General features: G+C 36.0%; 1 protein-coding gene across 2 annotated transcripts; it reads right to left on the bottom strand.

Annotated features, from left to right (window-relative positions):
- Positions 1 to 1,880: 1,880 nt before the first annotated feature.
- Positions 1,881 to 23,935, bottom strand: LOC132700471 (A disintegrin and metalloproteinase with thrombospondin motifs 2-like). 2 transcript variants are annotated; one of them, XM_060667820.1, is made up of 16 exons: positions 23,740 to 23,935; positions 23,570 to 23,686; positions 21,379 to 21,631; positions 18,570 to 18,817; positions 16,584 to 16,711; positions 14,562 to 14,770; positions 13,345 to 13,473; positions 13,133 to 13,285; positions 12,250 to 12,496; positions 10,894 to 11,063; positions 10,408 to 10,723; positions 10,118 to 10,250; positions 8,380 to 8,639; positions 5,861 to 6,126; positions 4,600 to 4,846; positions 1,881 to 2,187 (listed from the first exon to the last, which is right to left on the bottom strand). In XM_060667820.1, exons 1-16 carry the CDS (start codon positions 23,789 to 23,791, stop codon positions 1,909 to 1,911), a joined length of 3,207 nt encoding a protein of 1,068 aa, XP_060523803.1. In that variant the 5' UTR covers positions 23,792 to 23,935; the 3' UTR covers positions 1,881 to 1,908. The 2 variants fall into 2 exon arrangements, with proteins under 2 accessions (XP_060523803.1, XP_060523804.1); XM_060667821.1 differs by having other exon boundaries at positions 23,570 to 23,683.
- Positions 23,936 to 23,993: the final 58 nt, after the last annotated feature.

The following is a 23,993-nucleotide window of genomic DNA, read 5'->3' as shown; positions in this document are numbered from 1 at the left end:
CGAATCATATTTACTAGTTTTACAAAAATATTAAGTATATGGTCAATATCTAAAGGCGATTTACAGAGAGCATCCTGATGTATAAGGCAATGCAAAAAAACAACATCATTTTCCGGATACTTAGAAATAAATTTCCCAACAAATCCTTCATTGATTCCAACCATATTAGGAGCACCATCTGTAGTTACATTGCACAACTTATCAATAGGTTTATCGACGAGATTTTCAAATTTCAAAAACTCCTGCAAGTTCTTCTGTAATTTGAAATTGGGCGTTGATTCCGCTTAAAAATATGAGTAAACGCGCAGTACCGCTGATATCTGCACTTTCATCCGCGGTAATTGAATAAAAAATAAATTTTTGAGCTTTTGCAGTCAGTTGTGAAATTAAATTTTAATCAATATTTTCAATTCTCTCGGTAACTGTTCTTCTTGAGACAGATAGTGACTGAAAATCACTTTTCTTTTCAGGGCGCATAATATCGCACACACTATGATGCACTGCTTTATAAATTCTCCATCTGAAAATGCTTTATTAGATTTAGCAATATTATGGGCCAACACATAACTGAAATAATTGTTGTTGACTTGATAATTTTTTTATTAAATCTTTCGATTTCATTTTTTTTCACCTCTTCACTTAACGATGAGTAGGAGTGGTGACCCAATGTTAGGCCTGTTTTTCTATTAATAAGAATATCTAAGAAAGGGAGGTTGTTATTAGTTTCTATTTCAATGGACGGATTTACATCTCTAAAGAAGGTTTGATTATGGGAAACCCACTTAGTCCTTTGCTAGAAGAGTTTTTTATGGACAATTTGGAAAATATCATACTAGAACATCCTTTAAGTAAAAGTTTTCTATGGTGGTATAGATACGTGGATGATGTTTTTGCTTGCTTTGTTGGAACGGACGTATAAAATTCACTATCGAACATATTTACCATAAAGCTTCACACAAGGACACAGTCATACATAACAGCCCAAATCACCCTTATACACACAAAATGGCTGCATTTCACTCTTTTATACACAGACTTCTTAGTACGCCACCCTTAACAGAAAATTACAACAAAGAACTTAATATCATTAAATAATTTGCTATAATAATGGTCAAAATTAATAATATCATAATAAGATCATAACGTTTCTTGTGAAATCCATCTTGATTCACGTCTATGTCATTCTTTATCATGAGAAATAATTGGATATAAATCAAGACTTTGACAAAATGACTATAATTAACTACATCTGCGGCATCACCAGGCTGTAGGATTACTTCAATCACTCGTGACTATAGTCAAACTTGTTGCATAATACGCTATTTTTTTCTGTTTAAAAAGACATATTTCCCCCTTGTATATTTGCACCGTTTCTTTATTTAATATTAATATTTATTAAGTTTTGTCACGAGTCATCCCTACACTCATAACAAGAAGATGCTCAGCTAGATTTTGCCGCGTCAGCTTTTAATCACGTAAAACTGTTGTTTCGCCGATTTGTTAGTTAGTCACCTGAATACGCTCTAATGTTTGTAATTTGGAAAAAATAAGTTTATAAAAACCGACTTTCGGATTCCTGTTAGAAAAGTTTTACCTTATGCCGATTCTCTTCCATGACAATAAAATTAATATTATTTTAAAAATAACATTTTTAAATACACTTTAAAAACATTTTAAATAGTCAATGTTTGTTAATTTTTGGTAAATTATAAATGAGTCCATTAACGTGCGTGGTATTACACTGTGGATTTTTCACAATTTTTTTGTAAAAAAAAAGTTTTCCCATTGCATTTTGTGTTCTCCCATTTTTTTATATTTTTTCTCTACCAAATAAAATTTTGTGGACAGGTAATGAAAATAACAAACACCACTAATCGATTTATCCGGTTTTATTAGTCTTAAAACGGCTTAAATATTGTTTTGCTTCATTGGCCTGCCGCAGGACTTGCAACAGACGCGTTTAAACGCCTTTAACTGACAGTACTTTGACAGCAGCTCGAGTACGCAATACTTGGACTCGTCTCTTCTACAATGACCGGTTTTTCGTCCCTTGCACAGGTCCGTACTGGTCTTGACCCCGGTGCAGGCCTTAGTTTTCGGAGGCGGCGGATCCCCGCAAGTGCCGTCGAGTCCGGCCGGACAGTGTGGCGTCATTATGGACACGCCCGTCCCGCAAGTTGTCGAACACTGAAACAAATTGTTTTTCAACCGCAGCAGAGACCTCTAGTGTCCACATCCAGAAGCCTCGGAGATCGTACCGTTGATAAACGTCAACTTGTGCGGCGTTGTCAGATTTACCTGTATTTTTTCTATTCTCGTATATTAATAAGATACCGTTAATTCTAAATAGATCCTCCTGTATATTATTGCATAATTTGCTAATTATAAATTGACAGTTGCCTTTTTAAAAAAATATTGTTATTATTTTCGGTTGAAGTGGTAAATTTGCAACTCCAATGGCATCCATGAAAAATAATTTTAAATATGAGAAGAGGAAGATTTCAAAGATCCTCTGTTACAACCGCGCACAAAACTAACCATCTATATTGCAAATGAAAAAATAAGTATTCCATATGATGCACATATTCAGCGTTGAAGTTGTATCGCGGTATAGCGTAAAAGTACCCACATCAGCAATAAAACAGAGGTATTGCAAAAGTTGGAGTTCTAATGACCAAAAAGATATATCGCATAGGTCATAAAAAATATTATATAGCCCTTGAATTGCCAATTATAGCAATTATATCTGGCGAATTAAAAAATAAAGTTTGATGTGAAAGAACCAGGTCATCAGGTCATCTTCGTACATCTTCTACCCAGAATCACATTCGAAAGATTGAAAAACTAACGTCGACACTAGTGAAATGATCAAACTCTTCTCAATATATCATAGCACCAACTTTCTCAGACGAAAAAATCAGTTCTTGCAAAAGGTTTGAACTTTGTCCTTGTCCCACTTATTGTCGAGTCAATCCTAAACAAACACCTCAACTCAACTAATGAAAAAACGCAAACCTCTAAATATAATATTCGAAAACCTGAACTCGATGATCTAAAATACCTAAAAGATAATCCCGACATCTTAATGCTAAAAGCAGATAAATCAAATGCTACGGGGGTCATGAACACAAGTCAATGTAAGGGAAAAAAATCGAGATCCTTCTTCAGAAGGATCTTATCGTCAACTTAAAACAGATCCTACGTCATCTATTAGAAGTCCCTATTCCGGAAACTCTCAACTTTATTTCAGACAGACCGATACCTTAATGCATTATCACATCACCATCCCAAAAATTATCGGTTATCAACTCTCTTGTTTACAGAATTAAAACATCAACTCTTTTATCAAATAATTTGAACATCACACTTCACCAAAACCTTTGAAAGGACAATGAGCCCGAAAGCAGCCTACACTGGCCGCTATTGTCCTTCCTTAAATTCAAACCAACACTGACCACTTATCAATAGGTCTTAAGAAATATAACGTCAAAACAACATCTTCGGAGAAACAATTCAAAAAATATCAACAAGGCCCAGTTGAACAGTTCAAGGTAAAGTTCTACTAAACTACGCTGGGTTTTTATAGGCCCAGCTCCACTACACCCATTTCAAGAACATAATGTTAGGTTGGTAACGTTTGTGCATGCGTAGTTGTCCTGTTCTGTCAAAAATCAGATTGCTGATTATCATTTTGTTGGTTATGTTCTCATCTTTAGCCTTTGAAACACCTCAAAAATCAGGTAATTATAATGAGTCAGTATTGCTTTGTGTGGGGAGGAAATAGAAAGCAGTACTAGAAGCAGTACTAGATAATAAAAAAGAGTAATCAATAAGAAAAGACAAACAAATTGAAAGGGAATTAAACAATGAAAATGGTCAGAGGTTTAGGGACAGTGTGACCTTAACAAAAAAATATGACAACCTACAAAGGAGAGCATTGGCAAGAAAACTGGCTGATGAAGTGTCGTGAGTCGGGAACTGGAGGAAGGCCTAAAAAGTCCCCAGAAATTACTCATATTGACTTGGATCAGCTAATCGATAAGCTTGCAAGTGAATGGGGGGGGGGGGTGAGGTGATGATTAGCAATTAATTTTTGTTCCATTATTTTTAGAAATAATTACTAACTTGTTAGCAACCACCATCTGTTAGTTAGTTAAATAATAAATTAATACGTAATATTAAAGACATAAATTTGAGGGCTGAGTTGAACCTTACAAAACAGCAAACGTCAACAAGGTCGACTCAACAATAACCGACGCAGCAGAAATCCAGAAAATTTGTAACTAGAATTACAGCAGCCTGTGGAAGTTTTTGAAAAATGCGCGGAACTGCTTCAAATATCAAAAAATAGATAAACGGCATTACTAGTCATTACATAAATGGCTGCATGAATATATAAGCCAGTTCCATTTTGAGTATCCTTTACAGTATCACCCTAAAACTATTTATTTGTTAAGGAACTCTATATTCAACGTAAACTTGGAGCTTCAGGATAATTAGTGCACCAAAAGAGTATAAATGCGACGCAGCCGCTTAAAAAACTACTAAATAAACAAAAGAACAACTTTAAACAACTAACCAAGAAGAGGTAAAAAGTACCTGAGACCAATTGCCATACTCCCAGTACCGGAAACACGGTACCCTGTTGCAAGGCCTCGTCTGTAGGGGTTTGTTGGAGTCGCGACATCTACCGGGTTCCACCATGTACCTCCATAGCTGGACTCGGTGCCCCCGATTGATCCCTATCGCGCCTGGAACACAGTAAATCTCGCGCCATTGCGTCCCTCGGTACCCACATGTCGCAGAACATGGTTCCCATTCCCCAGCAACCCATGCGAAGTCACAGCTTAAAAATTAAAAAGAAGCAATTAAATTCAAGGTGTAAACAGAGTCTCAAAATAGTATTTTTCGTACGTCAGATGTAAATCGAAAAATTTAGAAATTCAACCGGCATTTTCTTAGTTGTATGATTTTCACCTTCAGAATGCACAAAAGTGAAAAGCAAGAAAAAAATCCTTAAGTAGTTACCTCACATCACTTGACCATCCTCCGTCCATGGAGATTTCTCGAGATATCAAAATTGCTTTACCAAAATAATCGGATTTAGTTTAACCACTTAACTCAGGTAGTGGCACAACGTAAGGATTCCTATCCAAAAAAAGTTTCGCCACACAGATGGTAGCCCGGATCAAAGAACTACAGATTCCGAACTAACGAGTTTATATTCTTCAGCCGCCAGACATAATTTGACCCGTCACTACATATACAGGACACGGAAAATGAAATTAGTTGTAGAACTAAATTATCCAATACAAGATTCCAGAAGATGGGATCTGAACTTAAAGTTGGGACAAATGTTACATTTGATCTGTGCTATTCTAAGATTTCGCCAATCATCCTATTGGCTTCTTCAGAGTTTCAGTTGAGCGCTGAAAAAGCCAAGCAAGATCTATGTATCGACAAACGACGCGAGGAATCCAAAAGATTTGTACTGTATCACTGTGGTCTGTGAAAACGTTGATCTGTGTTGTTTTACGAGGCCGAACTCTGAAAGCTGCCACAATCTACCGTCACGAGGTATTTGAAATGTGGTTGGTTGAATGCTAAGAGAACCATAAGGAAGGAAATCGTTACCCGATTCTACAGCTTACAATGAAATGAATGGCAGAATAGAGGACGACAGATGCCAGGAAGAAGCCAAACAGTTGCTTGGAGTTGCTTAAAACATGGAACAAGGCACAATAAGAAGAAGAACAAAAATCGGATTTACCTACGCCACACAACTACAGATGGCGGCACAATTTTTAATTTTTTTGTTATTTAAACACGTTATTAATGAAAATTCTACTAATTAATTTACCCGAAACTGTTACAGGTCTCAGTCTCAAGGGCCGGTTTGTTCAGCAACGAGCAGAACTTTTTCCGCACGATCTTGCCCGATCGTTCGTCCCAGCACGCGTTCGTCTTCTGTCGTTTCCCGCCGCCGCAGCTAGCCGAACATGGTCCCCAGCCGCCCCTGATCCATACGAACCGAGCAGACGGCTTCAGGGAGTCCTTGTGGATCGAGTAGCTCACGCGGGAGGATACGTTCACTCCCCTGTCGACGTCGCTAGGCGTCGTCACCATCTGAAACGCGAACGTTAACTGTCTTTATCAAATGACAAGGCAGAATGAAGTATATATCTGCGAAAATGAGAAAATTGTAAAATTTTAAAAGCTGTACGGAGTAATACTAAAACCAAATAATAACTTCTGGTGGACAAGAACCACGCAGATAGAGGCAAAAGAACAGTTGAGTAGAGTGAAAATGTTATTAGAGCTATGGGCACAAAATCCACTGAATACGGTACCATTTGATTTTTGCACAGATCCACCGGCATGGCAAAGACAAGCTGTACATGGAGATAAAGGCAAGGGAAGTCCTATGAATAGCACTAGACTGAAGTACTGTTTTGTTATACATTCTTATACATTCATGTTCTCTCATCGTCTGATCGAAATTGCTGATTTGTGATCCTTTTTTTATTGTTGAAGTAATGTTCTCCTCGCATTCTTCTCATGACTGACAGATTTCCAGATTTCTAAAAGTTCCTTTACGCCATAGAATAATACCGACACAAAGCATCTCACCAACCTGATATTGATAATTGATGTCCTAATGTTTAACGTGACAGGACACAAATACCAAATAGAGAAGAATCGAAAAATAGCCCATCAATGCACAGACGGTTCAAAAACTCAAGAAATAGTAGGAGCTGCAAAAAATATCTATTTCAATGACGAAAAGGATTTCTAATAAATCTAATCTAAATCTAACTTATAAAGCTATCCAATCCAAATTAGTTTTGATTGGGTGGTAAGGTATAAAACCAGCCATCAAAAAATAGACGAAAAAAGAAGGGAGACACTCCAAAACGAAGACAAACCAAGGGATTGCCCATTTGCCATATTTACATCAGACCTTAGTTAGATCCTTTGACTCGTAATGTTTCTTTTTTCTTATGGCAGAGTCGGCAAATTTAATTCAATTTGCTCTACTCTGCGTGCAAGGATAATGGAGTTTCTTGACTTGCCGCTTCATTATTTGGTGATAAAGTTACGATTTCTGGCTTAAGCGATTTCTATCTATCTATTTCCATGAAAATCCCGGGAACTTGACTCAAAAACGGAGAACATTGAACGTTGAACCACCGCAACGAGTCTGGACTTGTCAGTTTATGTTTGTATGTATAATGCTACCAATGAGGAAGAGCCGTAGACTAGAGCGAGTTATATGTTGGGAACACTAGAGGAATAAACGAGTGCTGTTAGTAATACAAAATTGTTTGCTGGCTATATGGATTTTATTCCACGTGTTCTTTTTTATGTAAGACAATGAAACCTGTTGGACCAAAAGTTGAGTAGTACTTGTAATACCTGAAGTCAATAGCAAACTGCACGGAGCAGTATATAAAACTTACGTAGACAAAACTACAACTATGTCTGATTTAAAGAGGATATGAAGAACAAATATACTTTGATGAACATTCATCATGGCGTATACCAAAACGAAAAATGGCATACATTCAACTAGATATAAACACAATAAATAATGCATTAATTTTGCTTAAAAAGAAGTAATTCTAATTCTAAAGGGCATTTTTGCGGCACGAAAGCTGTTCAATTTTTTGATAGCCAATTATTAAAATCGTTTGTCTTTCAGATCATTTGAAAACAAGAAAGTCCAGAATAAAAGCAGCAGAAGTACTAGAAAGGACTTTCGACTATATAAATAATATAAAATCAACAATAAATGCTCCCATTGGTTTTGATTTGATTGTTGGACACATCGGTGACAAAATAAGAATCGAAAGACTTTTGCAGTGTTATTTTTATTGTCTATTAACCTATGTTAACAAAAAAAAATGGTTTGTAGACTTTTCTGTGTTTGAATTGAAGTAATGAATAAAACATGGTAGAATATAAAATTGTAACAATTTATACCAATAAATTGGTGTACTGATTTACTTTTATAGTTATAGTGAGTAATGGAATAACTAAGGAATGACGCAAGTTCAAGAAAAACTGTCCTAACAATATTTTCAAAAATACATTAATTTAGAAGTATCAATTTCTTGAATCAAAGAACTAAAACATCAAGAGGACGATTCTGCTCGGTCACAATCACGCGGAATCACAAATAATGTAGAGAGTGCTAACAGTGTTCCTGCAAACGGCACTCGTACGCATTTGCGGCAAAATATCTCTTTTATCGGTATTGCAAAAATGAAGTGAAATAAACCCCAGACAATGTCCCGAACCCTCGCTGCATATCTACTACTGGAAAAACAAAAATTGTTCATAGTTTCCATTTACGATCTGACAACGTCGCGGACTTACTATGACAACCATTTCCGACAGGACCGGCCCTTTGGCCCAGATCTCGTGGACAGTGTCGGAGGACTTCTTGTAAAAGAAGTTGGTCCCTTCCACGATCTTGCTGCGGACGACGGCGTTTGGGATGGTTACGGCGTAAGCTTTCTTCTTGCGCCGTTTCAATATGAAAGCGGCGCTCGAGTTTTTAAAATGGCCGACGGTGACGTTGGCCTCGACGCGTATTTGGCGCGCCATCTTCGGTATCACGCCGATCCTGCTCAGGCCTGAAAATTCAGCGGCGTGGCAACGTCGCGTTATTCGTAAATTTATAGTGATATAATATTAATTTATATTTTATTATTAGTTGGGAAATAATGTGAACAGACTTATCCGTCTTAATGCGGCGAGTGAAAATATTTGTTCAAAAAAACTAATAAGATGCGAGGGTTAGAAAAAGAAAATTCATATTTGAAAATATTTTGAAACTGCGAAACATTTCAGCTTCGAATTTAAATCTTAGGTTATTTCTTTGCACTTAATTCCGCTAAAGGCGCGTTCACACTTAATGATTTTTTTTTGTAATACATTTTTTTTATTTTTACAAAGCTGAAGTTGCTTTTACTTTGCACCAGGAATGAGTTATGCCATAAATGTTTGCAGGGTAATCGTTTTTTATTAACATTTGGAAGCACATTTGACTAAACACATGTTTGATGTATAGTTCTGTTTTAATAACTTCCTCTGTCCTTTACGTTGTTAGTAATTTCCTCTGTTCTTTGGGTTTTTAATAATTTCCTCTTTCTTTTGCGTTTTTAATAACTTTTTCTGTCTTTTGCGTTTTCAATAACTTCCTCTGTCTTTTGTGTTGTTAATAATTTCATCTGCCTTTAACGTTTTTAATAATTTTTTCTGTCTTTGGCGTTGTTAATAATTTCCTCTGCTTATAACGTTTTTAATAATTTCCTCGTCTTTTGCGTTTTTAATAATTTGCTCCTTATTTTGCGTTTTTTATAATTTCCTCTGTCTCTTGCGTTATTAATAATTTCCTCTGCGTTTTTAATAATTTCCTCTGTCTTTTGCGTTTTTAATAATTTGCTCATTATTTTGCGTTTTTAATAATTTCCTCTGTCTTTTGTGTTTTTAATAACTTCCTCTGTCTTTTGCGTTGTTAATAATTTCCTCTGTCTTTAACCTTTTTAATAATATCCTCTGTCTTTTGCGTTTTTAGTAATTTGCTCCTTACTTTGGGTTTTTAATAATTTTCTCTGTTTTTGCGTTTTTAATAATTTCCTCTGCCTTTTGCGTTTTTAATAACGTCCTCTGTACTTTGCGTTGTTAATAATTTCCTCTGTCCTTTGCATTTTTAATATTTTCTGAAACTAAACTGGTATTACAAAATGTCTACCATGGTTCTCAACGTTATGAAATGGCAAGGTAGAAACTTGAGAAAATTATCTACTACCAATAAATTCTTATCCAGCTCTTTCAAATTTATATTTATTTTTATGTTTGATTCAATACTGAATTTAAACTGATGTTATGTGGTTATCCACATATTATAATGACAACGTAAAATCTTAAGAAACTTATAACCCATATGTTATAAATTTTTACCCAAGTTTTTTTAATTTTTTTTTCGTATGTTTATTTATTATTTTGAATTTCAAAAAATGCTGTTTATTCTAAGCGGTGTTAAAAAAATTACGTATACATGAGGTTAGGTCTAACTTTTATTCGATTGTTTTTTGACACAGGGACGTACTTCGCTTAAGTCTCCGCCTCGAAACGGTATCAGCTGCGACGCACTGCGAGTCGTCGCCCCCGCACACCCCGCAACTATCCCTCGTAACGGTCGAGTTCAGTTTACCGTCACACCCGACTGTCTGGCACCATCCCTAAAACTCAACCCACAATTAAAAAAAAAAGAGCAGACTATGGCCAGAAGGAGTTGCGTGACGTACTACGACACACTGTAACGGAAGTTGATCTTTCAAGCACTGACTAGTTTCGAGTGGGACGGATGACGTCACGGGAGCGTGGTGCTTTGCGAACCTGCACACAGATGTCGTCCTGGTTCTCGTACGAACATGGCGTTCCGTCGGCGAAGTTCTCGTCGGTCGCGAACACTTCTTTCCGTTCTTCGCTGACGCAGGCGAACTTGCAGGCCCGGCGGACGGCGTCGTCGGCGTCGTCGACGTCGTCTCTCTCGTAAGGTAACCAGGTGTCGCTCGATGACGCGTTAAAAATTCGCGGCAGCATCTTGCATTGTCGGGCGCGCAAATCGACGTACGGCCCGGGACAATCAGCAACGTTGCATATTTCCCAAGTTTCGGCGTCACCGTCGCACCCCCTGCCACCGTACGACGGCCTATAACGATATCCACAATTGGTAGATAACTAAGTGACGTGAATTTTCTTTGATCCCTCTATTTTGGCATTAGATTAAAAATTCCCCGAATCAGGGAAACGTTATTATTATTGGCAACACCGTGCGTTTCAGTTAATCACCCGGAAATATGCCGGAACTGGCGCGATCACCTGGGATTATCGCATTCCCGAGTCCTGAATCGAACGCCGGCACCGCAGGTCCTTGAGCAGCCGCCCCAAGGTCCCCAGTCTCCCCAGCCGCCATGTTGGGGGTTGAGCACCACCGGCACCCGTCCACCTTGAGCTTGCAGGATATCCGAGCAATACCCGTTTGCGCACCACTGCGCAACGAAAGTTAAAAAAAATCATTCTCCGGGATAAATAACAAATAAATAAATACAGTCAAAACTGTGTATGACGCAAAGAACTATGTAAAAAATGTATTATGTTGTTAGGTTTTCATACAATGCGTCACGCGTTCTAGTGGAAAAATTAAAGCAACAAAATAAATAAAATAAAGATTTGTAATGAAAAAAAAAAAAAAGAAAATTGTTTCTTCAATTTCGCTATAAAGAAATTCATTTAAAAAAATAGCATAATATAACAACTATATCAATATGCAAACGGAAAAAAAATTAACGGTTCAACTTTTCTATAACAGAAAAATAATGTCTTCGTTGTAGAAGATTTTCATTTCAAAAAAATTAAATCAATATAGTAATTCAAATAAATAAAATAATTACAATTAAAGAATGTTTGTAACGATTTTTAACGAACATTTTAGGAATAAAGAGTCTTTTGAACTTCGTTATGATTGAAATATCAATAACTGAATTAAATAAAATAACTACAATTATATGTTCGCTATAGAATGAAGTAATATCTTAAAATTCACTTTAGGAATAAATTTCTTCAACTACGCAATAAAAATATAGTCTTTCCAATTTTATATTAGAGGCTTTTCATTGAATTATCAACAAGATAATTGAAATAAATAAAATAATTACAATTACATCTTTATAACGAAAATATTTTAACCATTTTAACGAAAATTCTTTGAAAATGAAATAAATCATATTTTTAGTCTCCTCAAGTTCGCTGAGGCTTTTCAATTCAAATGAATTAAGCCGACGAAAATTAAAATAAATAAAATAATCGCAATTAAAGAATTATTGTAAGAAAAATACCCAATAAATAAAAAAATGCCCCCACAACTTCGCTATAGAAAAAAATAGGCTGTTCAACTTTACTTTTAAAAAATTAATAGAATCTTCTGAATGAAAACGCAATATAAGAAAAAAAATAACCCCTTCAACTTCGCTATAAAAAAGTCTCTTTAATTTCTACTAGAAATTGAATAGTGGAAATAAACTAATTAATTATAATTAAGGAATCTTTAAAAGAATAATACGGTCGACTGAGCTGAGAGGGTTTTTGATGGTAACAAACAAAAATCAATAAATTAAACAAAATAAATAATTCAAAATTTTCAACGCAAGTCGATGAAAACAAAATTCTACCCCCCACCTTCCCAAAACCGCACTCGGTTCCCTCGAGAGGGGGGCCCTTTTTAGTCTTGCACACCAGTGGTGAAGAGGCGTGACCGCACCACAGATGAGAACATGGTTCGATTATATCGAACGCTCTGCACATTGAGTACCCGTTACCGAATTCCATTCGACACTGCTCGTCCATCGTGAACATCGACTGGAGGGTCTCATTCAACACGATCTCCCTCTCATCTCCCGGTGGATTCAGCAGGCAGGTCCAGTTGCTAAAATAAAAGAGGGGGGCGGGTGCTTTTAACAAAGCGCTATAGTCAATAAATCAATCAAATCAATTAATCAAAAATTATAATTAAGTTTACTGAAAATGGATACTGGCCTTAATAGAATCTACATATATTTTGTAACAGTATACTTTGAACCAAACTATACCTGAACATTTTGGAATTGGAACAAAAAGTTTCGAAATCGATTTGACTTTCACTGACTCTGAATAATTTGCAATGGTATTCAAAGTTATTAAAGAAAAATAATAAAGAATTTTTTAATATTTTTCGATTTTTTTTTAATATATCCTGTTTGGCATAACTTTTAATTCTAAATAACTTTGCTTAATAACATTTAACTCAATTCTTTGAAATTAGGGTACTTTACAATTAAAATGTTTGTACTTTTTGTCATACCCTGTATGTTGTGTCTTGCGCATCTTTCAAGTGCAACCAATAAAATTATGGAACGTACCCCAATTTTAGTTGTGCGGTTAGTAAAAAAAGTGCAATATGCTACACAATAAAATGACCAAACTGTAGTGGATGAATTTTCAGGTATAGTTTGGTCCAAAGTATACCGCTACAAAATATATGTCGACCGAACACTAAGGTGGCTAAAATGATCATTTATCTTACCGAGATCTCGTCCTGAACTCTCTCCTCGAACACTCTGACCAAGCGAACTTATTAAACGTGGCCGACACCATCGGCGCCATGACACTTCCCTCCATCGTGTCGTCGTCGCAGTCGTTGTTCGCTTTCGCGTCGCCGTCGTGGCTCAATCCCAGACTTCAAACAGTAGCCAACAATCACAGTGCGGGCTTCTCCCACCCCCCTATGATACTCACACGTGCGCCATCTCGTGGGCAATGATGAATGCGCTGCTCAGCCCTTCGTCCTTGTTCAGCGCGCAGCTTCGCTCCGGATCGCAAGCGCCCCCTACTGGCGCGTAGCCCGAAGGACCGCCAATGTCCAACCTATGATACAGTTGTCACTGTTTTTTCACATTTCCATGATTTCTTTTGGGTAGAATTAATTTTCATGAGTTGAAGTGGACAATCTGAAGTTTTTATGAGAAAAAAATGGTGGAGAAAAATTAAGGATATTTCATCATTCAAGTTTTGGTAGCGTCGGCAGATGTATCCTCCTTTTGTTTTTCGTTAAACTCACATTAAGTTTAGACGCTTTTTGAGACATACTTAGACCTAAGACATTATTCTTACTTCTTCTTCAAGTACTCTGCGTACCTTTTTCAGCAACAATGTTCTGCGACATCCTGGTATACAATTACCCTCTATCTTTCCCTGGATAATGCAGTCTAATAGTTTGTACTTTCCATTACTCGTAAAGTGACCAAAGTTCTGCAACTTTCAACGTTTAATGAGGTTTGAAACTTCTTTGAAGCTGTTTATTCGATGAAGTAATATGTTTACAATTCTATCCGTCCAAGCAATCTTAAGTATTCACAAGAATCCACAACCTAGAATAGGTTACTAAATACATAGTAATGTAAAAGTTGGATTCTAGCCTCTACTTCATCATAATAGTTTGTCTGGTTTGCTTTATTCTACTTCTACTAACTTGGGAGGTTAGATGGCATTTGTTATTCAAGTGGCAGCCTAGGTACCGGAATGGAGTTCTTATAAATCTGATAGGGTAGTGATTTTCAACCGGCTGATTACTCTAAAACTTATACCACTCCCATCTAGTCCCATTTCTTTGGGGATGTCAATTCATTTATCGTGCCTTACGGTATCGAAGGATTTTTCGTAATCCGCAAAACACGCATCTACAGTAACATTCCAAGAACCTGTATACTGAATACTGCCTCTCGTTACAAATCCATTTTGCCTACTACCACCTCACATTTTCAGTATATACGGTTGTAAATGATTTTCAAGATTTAAGTTTCAAGACATGCCTCATTGGGCTGACAGTTCTGTAGTCTTTAACGCGTTTCGTCTTACGGGTCTTGGGTATTGACATAAAGTTTTGTGCTTGTTATTAAATAATACTATGTTTAGTGACGTATCTTTGTTAGGAACTTATAAAAAATCGAGCTCACCTGGTCAGCCATATGGCGACGTCATGGGGTGTTTCTCCAGGCTTCAACGAGGCTTGCAGCTTTTTGTTCCAACTGTTGACGTTTTCTAGGGATTTTTTCGCATTTCCCGGCCTGACCACGCCAAGCTTCTTGTTGTCGTACAGCAACAAACGCGATATTACCAGCTGCATGTTAGCTTCGAGTGAAGTATCCTGGTATATGGCGTTCACCTGAAATTATAAAAATAAAATTAATAATAAAAAAGATTATTATTCAATACTAAAAATCAGACATTACCTCGGCAAATAGAATAATATGAGGAAAGAATAATGAGCCCTTACGAAATCTAAGTATAAAATATTAACATTTATCAACAGATGAGACGAATTACAGCATTTCTGACAAACTAAATAGAATTGCTGACAAACAATTTAGAATTTCTTAGAAATGGGTCGGGATTTACAATTTTTATTATTACACTATAAAAAATGAAAACATGCAAAATAAAATTAAAACATTAAACGCACTGTATTTCCGAAAGCATCTACGATCATAGTATTTTGGTGTTCAATATATCCAGCTTAGGGATTGCCGTGCTTTATGAATTACTCTGTATATCTGAAATTCTATTTGCAAGGTCCCATACAATAGACTTGTTTTTCAAAAACTCTGACTTGTAACTCAGAAATTCTAACTTATGTTAAGAACTCTGACTTGTTTCTCAGAACTTTTCACATATTTCACAAAAATATTTCTTCTTTTTCAGAAATTCGGACTTGCTTCTCAGAAATTAATATTTAAGTCCAAAGTTGTGACATGTTTCTCAGAAACTTTGATTTACGCTAGAAATTATGACTTGTTTCTCAGATATTAAGACTGATTTCTCAGAAATTCTGAATTTTTTCTCAGAAATTCGGACTTATGTCAGAAATTCTGAATTGTTTCTCAGAAATTCTAACTTATATTAAGAATTCTGACTTGTTAATAAAAACTTTTGAAACATGTTTATTCTTTTTCAGAAATTCGGACTTGCTTCTCAGAAATTAAGATTTAAATCCAAAGTTGTGACATGTTTCTCAGAAATTTTGATTTACGTTAGAAATTATGACTTGTTTCTCAGACATTAAGACTGATTTCTCAGAAATTCTGAATTGTTTCTGAAAAATTATTACTTATGTCAGAAATGCTGATTTGTTTCTCACAAACTCTGACTTTAGTCAGGACTTGTTCCTCAGGCGTAAGCCATTGTTCTTCAAAAATTTTCCTAAGTTAACTAAAACCTCTATTTTATTTTTCGTGTCTTTCTAAACCCTCGTATGAGTAAGGAATGCTAAGAAAAGGAAGGGAAGGACTTCAGTAAACGGCCACCCAAATTAATACTGTCACAACAATGTTGTGTCAGGTAGAAAAAAACCTTTTCTTGCTTAGATACGCAAATGTCGTCGACTGATAATTATGTTACGATAATTCGTACGGTACATAAGTTCTTCATGAAAACAGGGTGGATATTGTGATTTAATTATCTTGTAAGAGCCCTACTGAATACAGAATCTAAAGTCATCCCAATCTCCCAAGATCATGTGAAAATCTTTGCCATTAGACAAAAGCTCTAAAATGTCTGCATCCTGTTAATAGCAATGTAAAGTTTGGTACAGAACAGTTATTTTGCGTCGATGAATAATCAATAGTAAAGTCTTTTAAATTTTAAATTGTCATCAATGGTGATGCTTTAACGATTTTAAATGGTATCCTATGAATAATATTAATTATGATAAAACGTTTAATTCAATCCATTGCAACAACCAACACCAGCGTGCAGAGAAACCCTAAGGAACACCCACTTTAAGTCGACGCTGATACCTGTAGATTAAAAATGGGGATACTAGCTAGAGGGCGGCTTTTCCAAAGCCCATATATTTTAGGATTTACGATTATAGGTTATGTTCGCGCAGTATCCCATAAAATCCGGATTAACCGCGAAACGAACGATATCCTTTCGATGCTGGAAGATTACAGAAAGCACACGTATTTTTACAAACTTACGATGTTCATGAGGGCCAAGACGTATTGTTCGACCTTCTTTTTGCCGTGAAACGCGACGACGCTGTGGTCGACGCAGATCGCGATCTCCAGCCATTTTTGAGGAGATCCGCTGGCACCCCACCTGTGCCCTAACAGACGCATTAAAAGAAAAAGGAACCATAATCAAAACAACAACTGTTTCCTAAATTCATGACCACTTCACCAACTTAAACTGGTTGGTTTTTATTATATTGCTTTCTTACTCTCAGAGTGTGATGTTACTTTAATGCAAATATAAAATATACAAATTTTTAATTAAATTTATCATACTTGGAACTTGAAGTCTTCACGTTTGATTTTACTTGGTGCTACAAATGTTCTATGTAAATACACAATGATATGAAAGTCAGATAAAATGACAAAAATTGATGCCCACAATGAGCTTCAGGTTCAAAGATCCCAAAAAAATAAACAAAAGAGACTTCTTAATTGTACATGAAGTTACAAAGGTAGAACTCTTGGATCAATGGCTCGAACAATGTCGTCTAAGATTCGTCAAAATACCATTAAAGTAATATTTTTAATTCTTCTCCCATGCGTTAATGGTATTGTTAATATAATTTTTCTTCACCATGTGCCTCGTTCCCTACAAACTTTAGCTTTCAATTTTATTTGCCACACTTCTGGCATAAGGTGTGAAGTCACTAATATCTGTATCTACCTGGTCGTCATCTGCTGTCTACACTACTGCTGCTCCTTTTCTCCAGCTTTTTCATCAATGTTTCTTTCACTCTCCATGTTTACATTTCATATGCCAAACAAACATATCGCAATTGCTTCATCTTGTTTTTAGTGGAATAGTCTTTGCCTGTGTCTTTGTGTGCGAATAGATTTTTCATGTTGTTGGATGTTGCTCCGATATTTACAGTTTAGTAAATATTTCGATTATTTGATTCCATTTCTAGTTTTGACCACCAGCGTCCACTTGACCTTGTTCCAGAAGATATTGTGATTCATCCATACGGCGCATCTAATATTGTTTATTGCTTCTCTATTCAGTAGTGTAGGCACTCGCGCTTAATAGATTAGTAGAGAAAATTGATTAACATCATATTGTCATACCAGTTATAATTAGTTTAACTAAAGATAGCGACATCGCCGCCAGAACTGCATATAGAACAATATAAACCTAAATATTACAATACGTAGTGTAGATAGTGTTGAAAGTTTTAAATTGTTGAATATTTTAAAACTTGTACAACCACTTGCAGGAAGCCATACCTGAGGTCCCTCATTGGATGTTCAACAGAATAACCACTCCAGTCACGAAGATTTTAAATTGAATGTTGGTTAGTCTTGTTATATGTCGGATCTTCTATAAGTGTTATAGGGTATATATCTTGTTTAGTTGGTTTTCTTTTGATTACTTCGAATTTGATGTTTATGGACGAACTCACAGGGTCATCGTCTGATGATATATCAGACCCTGGATGTACCTTGGTTGATTCAAGACTTTTCCTAAACCTTTTATTCATGATTATGACTATACTGACTATCACTATGCAATCCCCATGATTTTGACTTGAATGTTGGATAGTTTAGTTATATGTCGAATCTTCTTTAAGTGTTCTAGCATCTATATATCATATGGATTTAGCTTAGTTGATTTAAAATTGGTTCTAAATTTTTTATTCGTGATGATGTAATCTATCTGCTGAATCTTGGTTTTGAAAAGCCAGGTGCTTCTCTTCAGGTGCTTGTTGGAGCAGTTCAATCTGAGACAGACGCTGCTGTCGAGGACCTTCTTAACCTTCATCGCTCTACATCTGTCGCGTGATGCCACTGACTCGTCATTGCAAATTAGAATTTATTGGTTTATCATTTTCCCCGAGCTTTAAAACAGTTGACGTAATGATCTTTATAGGATTATAGGTCGCCCGTCAAAAAAGAATCAAAAAACGTAAAAATCGATCCCCGAAGCTTAACGCTGTTTCTGGCCGGACTTACTTTGAACCCCTAACGCTGACCAAGCGCTGTCGTAAAAATAGCCGTTGTCCTCGTCCGTCCAGCTTCCGCGCGGTAAATCCAGTGGCGGAGGCGGCGGCGATGCCGAATCGCGCGATCCGTGGTTTCGATTTTCGTCGCCAAAATCGAGACCGTCAAAGGTGTCGCCAGTCAAATTGTAAAGCCAGTCGGCGTTGTGTAATTTGGCGACCCTCCGCCTGCGCCTCTGGCCGGGACGTCCGGGGACGCCACTGCAAACGTTCGCGCTCAAAGTATAATCAAATCTCGTTCGGCCGGTTAATGAAAAAGGTAAAAATATTTTTTTAATGAAGGACTGGTATATACAGGGTGGTCAGCAATGAATAGAATAGAAAGCTAAAGTTTCCCCAAGCATCGCATTACACTCTATATCTACTTATACAGGATGTCCAAACAATATGTCGAAGTTATGTAAATCATTTATTATTGATTTTAGAGGGAAACGTTAAATACGAAAGTCATAGATGAGACTAAAAGAAGCAATTTTAAAATATTATTATCAAATATACAGGGTGATTCATAAATATGACTTAAATTGATTCAAAACATATGGAAATATGTCGGAAAAACTGCCAATTATTAAAAAAAAAAAAATTATGGTCGCCATATTGGACGTTTGCAGATATGGTCTGTTCATAGATATAAGAAAGTGACCAATTGCTTTTGAATGGGATTATATAAGGGTGGTCATACAATGCAACAAGATTATTACCTAAAGTTTCGGAATTTAAATTCAGGTAAAATTGTGGTCCGTAATAGAAAATAATTTTATACCTACTTGTGTTTAATATTCTTTGGTTTGGTATACTACTTAGCTTAAGTTTATTAGTAATCACTCTTATTTCGTGTGTAATACAGCGTGGGTTGAATCGTGTGCGAATTATGCAAAATATGTGAGACTAAGGAAATTATAAACAATGTTTATTTGACTCTCATTGAACGTGGTGCCAGCGAGCAAGCATCTTTAGAAGAATCGGCCACATTGGCGAAAATTGCAACATCAACTGTATGGAAAATTGTGAATAATTCCATGTCAGGGAGGAAAAAAAAAGCGATACTGACATTTTCTCGAGTGTAGATGAAAGTGATCAGATACCCCGGAAAAGGGTTGGGTTAACTCAACTGATAAGTGTAAAACAAACGCGCCATCAAAAAAAGGTAAAAGAATAACTATTTTGCATGCTGGCTCTAAAGATGGTTGGATTCCGAATGGACTTTCTCTGTCTGCGAAAAATATTAAAGATTCTCCTCTGGATTACAATGAAGACACCACCGCTGATTTATTTGAAAGTTGGTTTAAAAACAAACTAGTTCCAAACATTCGTTCTAATAGCGTAATTGTAATGGGCAATGCAAGTTATCACAGTAGACAGTTGACTAAAACCCCTTCCTCAGATGACACAAAAGCAACGATCCAAAACTACATGTATAATAACGACATTTATTTTCACGAAGATTATACCAAAAAGCAATTAATTGAGGTTCTACAAAGCTTGAACCTACAAAAGAAATACGTCTATGATAATTATGCAAAAAATGTAGGGCATACAGTTTTAAGACTTCCACCTTAGCGCCGTATATTTAATCCCATTGAACATGTTTGGCACCAACTGAAATCTGCCATTCGTCCTAACAATGTTTTTCCCCGTGTTAACTCGAATGTCCTCAAACTTATAGAAACCGAAGTTTTTAACATCCCTCCACAACGTGGGGCAAATTCTGTTAAACATATAGAAAAAGCAGAACAATCGTATATCCATATTGCAAATAATGTAGAACAAATAATAATTAGAACAGACGATGATAGCCATAGTGATACTGATATATTATGTGAATAATTTTAAGTAATTTAAGTAGGTAATAAAAATAATTTGTAATTTTATTTTAGATTTAAACATAAATAAATAAATAAATATTGTTGTGTCTTTCCTAACAAAACCACAAATAATTAAATTCTACCATATTTCATTCTTACAGCTTGCCCGAGTCTTTCCTTAATTCGTATGAGTTAGTCACTTTCTTATATCTATGAACAGACTTTACCCTCAAATTCGAAGTATTGCATAAAAACTCTTATTTTATATTATATTTACTATAAAATATTTATTATAAAATGGACTTTACCAAAGAAAAAAATCGGAATATGGTAAAACTTTATTATAAGAATGATAGAAACGGTGTGCAGACATCGGAAACGTATTCGAACGTGTATCACGAAAGACGACAGCCTTATCGAACTTTGCTTAAATTATTTGTGGGTGAATTATTGGCGACACATGAAAAACTTTTAAAGATGTGATGATTTGATATGAGCGGTACTGTGTTGAGGGAGAGTTTGAGGTTTCGTCTATAATACAAGGGACGCAAGTACGCCAGTACAAATTTTGATATTTACCGAAGTATGTCGTAAATTTGAAGTTCACTTTATGCGAGGTGTTTTCACAATCAAATTACATCGATTTTACGAAGGTTCCATAGTGGTCCGCAGGAGCACTATTTGCGACGAACTTTCGCCGCTCACCGACGATTTTTCGAAAGCAACCTTGTTTTTTATCCTTTGGATTTATTAATAAATAAATATTTCAAACTAATTTTAAATAGTTTCCCTTCGTCTCATCTATGACTTTTGTATTTATTTAAGTGTTCGCACATCCTGTATACCAGTTGCGTCTCAAAAGGGTATGCCGTCGTATGAAGCATGTTTCCGAAAATCGATGCAAAAATCATCAATTTTAATTAGTGTCTAACTCCGATTTTTTTTTTTAGTACGAACCTTTTGAACAGGACGTGATCCCCGCCGCTGGCAGCGCCGCCGCGTAGCGGACGGAAAAAGTAGAAAGCGTCTCGCAACCGGAAGTACCCGATCAGGGACGTACGGGGGCAAATAGACACGGCAGCTCGACTCTCAGACTCCAAACCGGATACCGACCCGATCAGATGGTCGCATTTCGCTGGATTTGGACCTCGCGGCGCGCCACTGGACCGGATCCATACCGCCGCGAAGCCCGGAGCGAAGCGCAGGTTTCCTTCGGCAACGGAAATGTGTTTTTATTTTCAATTTGGCGATTTTAATGCCCGACCAACGAATGATGGTAGCCAAAAATAGAAAGAAACGTTTCTTTTTATTATTGAAAAATATAAAATTAGTCCAGTGGCGTCGCCTTTAAAAAAATTCACAAAAATTTAGAGACAAAAGTTATTTGAATTCAATTATATTTATATATAATCAGAATGTTTGTATTTCTTATCGAGTATTTTCAATCGATCACTACAGAGAGATCACTAATCTGGGTTCATGTGAGATGGGATATCAATGTTTGAAAGTTTAATGAGGCCCAACTTAAACTTAACTACTTTTTATTATTATTGTTATATTAATAGTGAATAACAATGATAATCACAATAATAATGCCTTTGTTTTTCTTATTTCAGCCAATACATAAAAAAAGTGTAATTGGACTGGCGAGGTCTAGCTTACCGTTAACCAAAACTAACAATAGAGCATCTAATTTAACGTCAGTACATAGTGGGGTGATTTTTTGTGCAATTTTAAAAAGAAAAATTCGCATTAACATATATAGCAAACGTCTTAACATTGGAAATACAGAGATTATTTGTAAGCCGCTGTAGATATTTTAACGAAATTTGGCACACATGGACATATACACCAGTGGCGGGTGTATGGAATTTCACCTGTCTATTTTGACAGACATTAAAGGTACGCCACTGATATCGCCTAAAATAAAATATATATCTCCAATCATTCCTAAAGAAATTTAATTTCTCAATTTTTTTCAGTCGAATGCACGGTTTTAGCTTAAAAAAATAAAAACCTCTTCGCGGCAAATCAGTGGCGCGACATGGAAACAGCTGGAGCATGTATCCTTCAACAACTTATCTAGTTTTAGGTTCTATTTTTAATAAAATTTATTAACAGACAATTTTGTTAAAAATTATTTATATATTATTTATATATTATATATTATTATTATTTTTCACAAGACAGCACAGGACTGATGTTCTATAAAAATCTCGGCTAACAAAGGACTAAGTGGGTTTCCCATAATCAAATCTTCCTTAGAAATGTAAATCTGTCCATTAAATTCAAAATAACTTTGGTTATATATAGCAATCTAATAAATCTTGTTTCAACACCACCATTTCTAGTAGATTTCACCCTCACTCGGAAACATGTTAACCCATTTGTTATTTGTTATTAGATTGCTTAATAGTATCTTTAGACCATAATTATTTTGAATTTAATTAACGGATTTACATCTCTAAGGAAGGTTTGATTATGAAAAACCCACTCAGTCCTTTGTTAGTGGAGATTTTTGTGGATAATTTGGAAAATGTCATACTAGAACATCCTTATGGTGGTATAGATATGTTTATGATGTCTTTGCTTGCTTTGTTGGAACAGACAGACAATTGAATTCTTTTTTAAATTACATTAGCTCATTACATAATCATATAAAATTCACCATCGAGATTGAACATTTAATTTTTTAGACCCAACTATTATGAAAACGCAAATCAAATTAGATTTTTCCATTTACCATAAACCTTCACACACGAACACAGTGGTACATAACAGCTCAAATCACTCTTATACACACAAAATGGCTGCATTTCACTTTTTTATACACAGACCGCTTAATACGCCACTCTGAACAGAAAATTACAGCAAAGAACTTAATGTCATTAAACCAATTATTTATTAAATTATAAACAAAAATAAATCCAGATAACAGTAAACTCTATTTAGTAGTTTGCAAATATTACAACATTACAATATTACAATTGTCATGTGAATATATATAATTTCGTGAAAATCTGAACTTTTAGTTCTTATTTATTTTGTTAAATGGATTTTCATCAAGTAAAAGCCACCTCAGGTCTATTTTTTCCGGGTTGCGCGAAAACTTTGATTTAAAAATGCACACTATGTGACACCAACTCACCAGATTGTCCGAGAACTAACACCCAACCTCCCAATTCGACGTAGATCGGACCGCTCGCACTGGAGGAGTTGTACAGTCTGGGTACCACCACGAGTGCTTCCTCGCGAGCCGCCACTGCTTTCGCACGCACACACGTCAGTCCGTATACGGGCCAACCAAGGAAAACTTACCCGAATAATAATGCAGCCAGAGGATGCACAAAATATCCGACAAGCGACTCATAGTCAATTAACAATGAACGGAAAAGCCTGAATGCGATGAGGTCGATAATTAAAACAAATGAAAAGCAATTAAAGTCAGTCTTGGTGGCGGAATACAACGCGCCGTTCTTAATGATGTTCGTCACGATGTTCGCTCGGAAATAGAGACTCTTTTAGGAACACAATGCACGAAAGCTGGGAAGTGGTCACTGTCAAAGTACTGT

Source organism: Cylas formicarius, unplaced genomic scaffold (assembly GCF_029955315.1).
Source record: "Cylas formicarius isolate icCylForm1 unplaced genomic scaffold, icCylForm1.1 PGA_scaffold_4__25_contigs__length_36172078, whole genome shotgun sequence".
Classification (NCBI taxonomy): Eukaryota; Metazoa; Arthropoda; class Insecta; order Coleoptera; family Brentidae; genus Cylas; species Cylas formicarius.
This window is presented reverse-complemented; position numbering and strand designations above follow the sequence as displayed.

What these genes read in the sequence shown, in the direction of transcription:
- LOC132700471 (XM_060667820.1), bottom strand. Translation starts at nt 23,791, where the DNA reads ATGAGTCGCTTGTCGGATATTTTGTGCATCCTCTGGCTGCATTATTAT. An exon ending in CTGGCTGCATTATTATTCGG is followed by an intron (nt 23,687 to 23,739) that starts GTAAGTTTTCCT and finishes TGCGTGCGAAAG; the next exon opens with CAGTGGCGGCTCGCGAGGAA. An exon ending in GAGTTCAGGACGAGATCTCG is followed by an intron (nt 12,497 to 13,132) that starts GTAAGATAAATG and finishes CTTTTATTTTAG; the next exon opens with CAACTGGACCTGCCTGCTGA.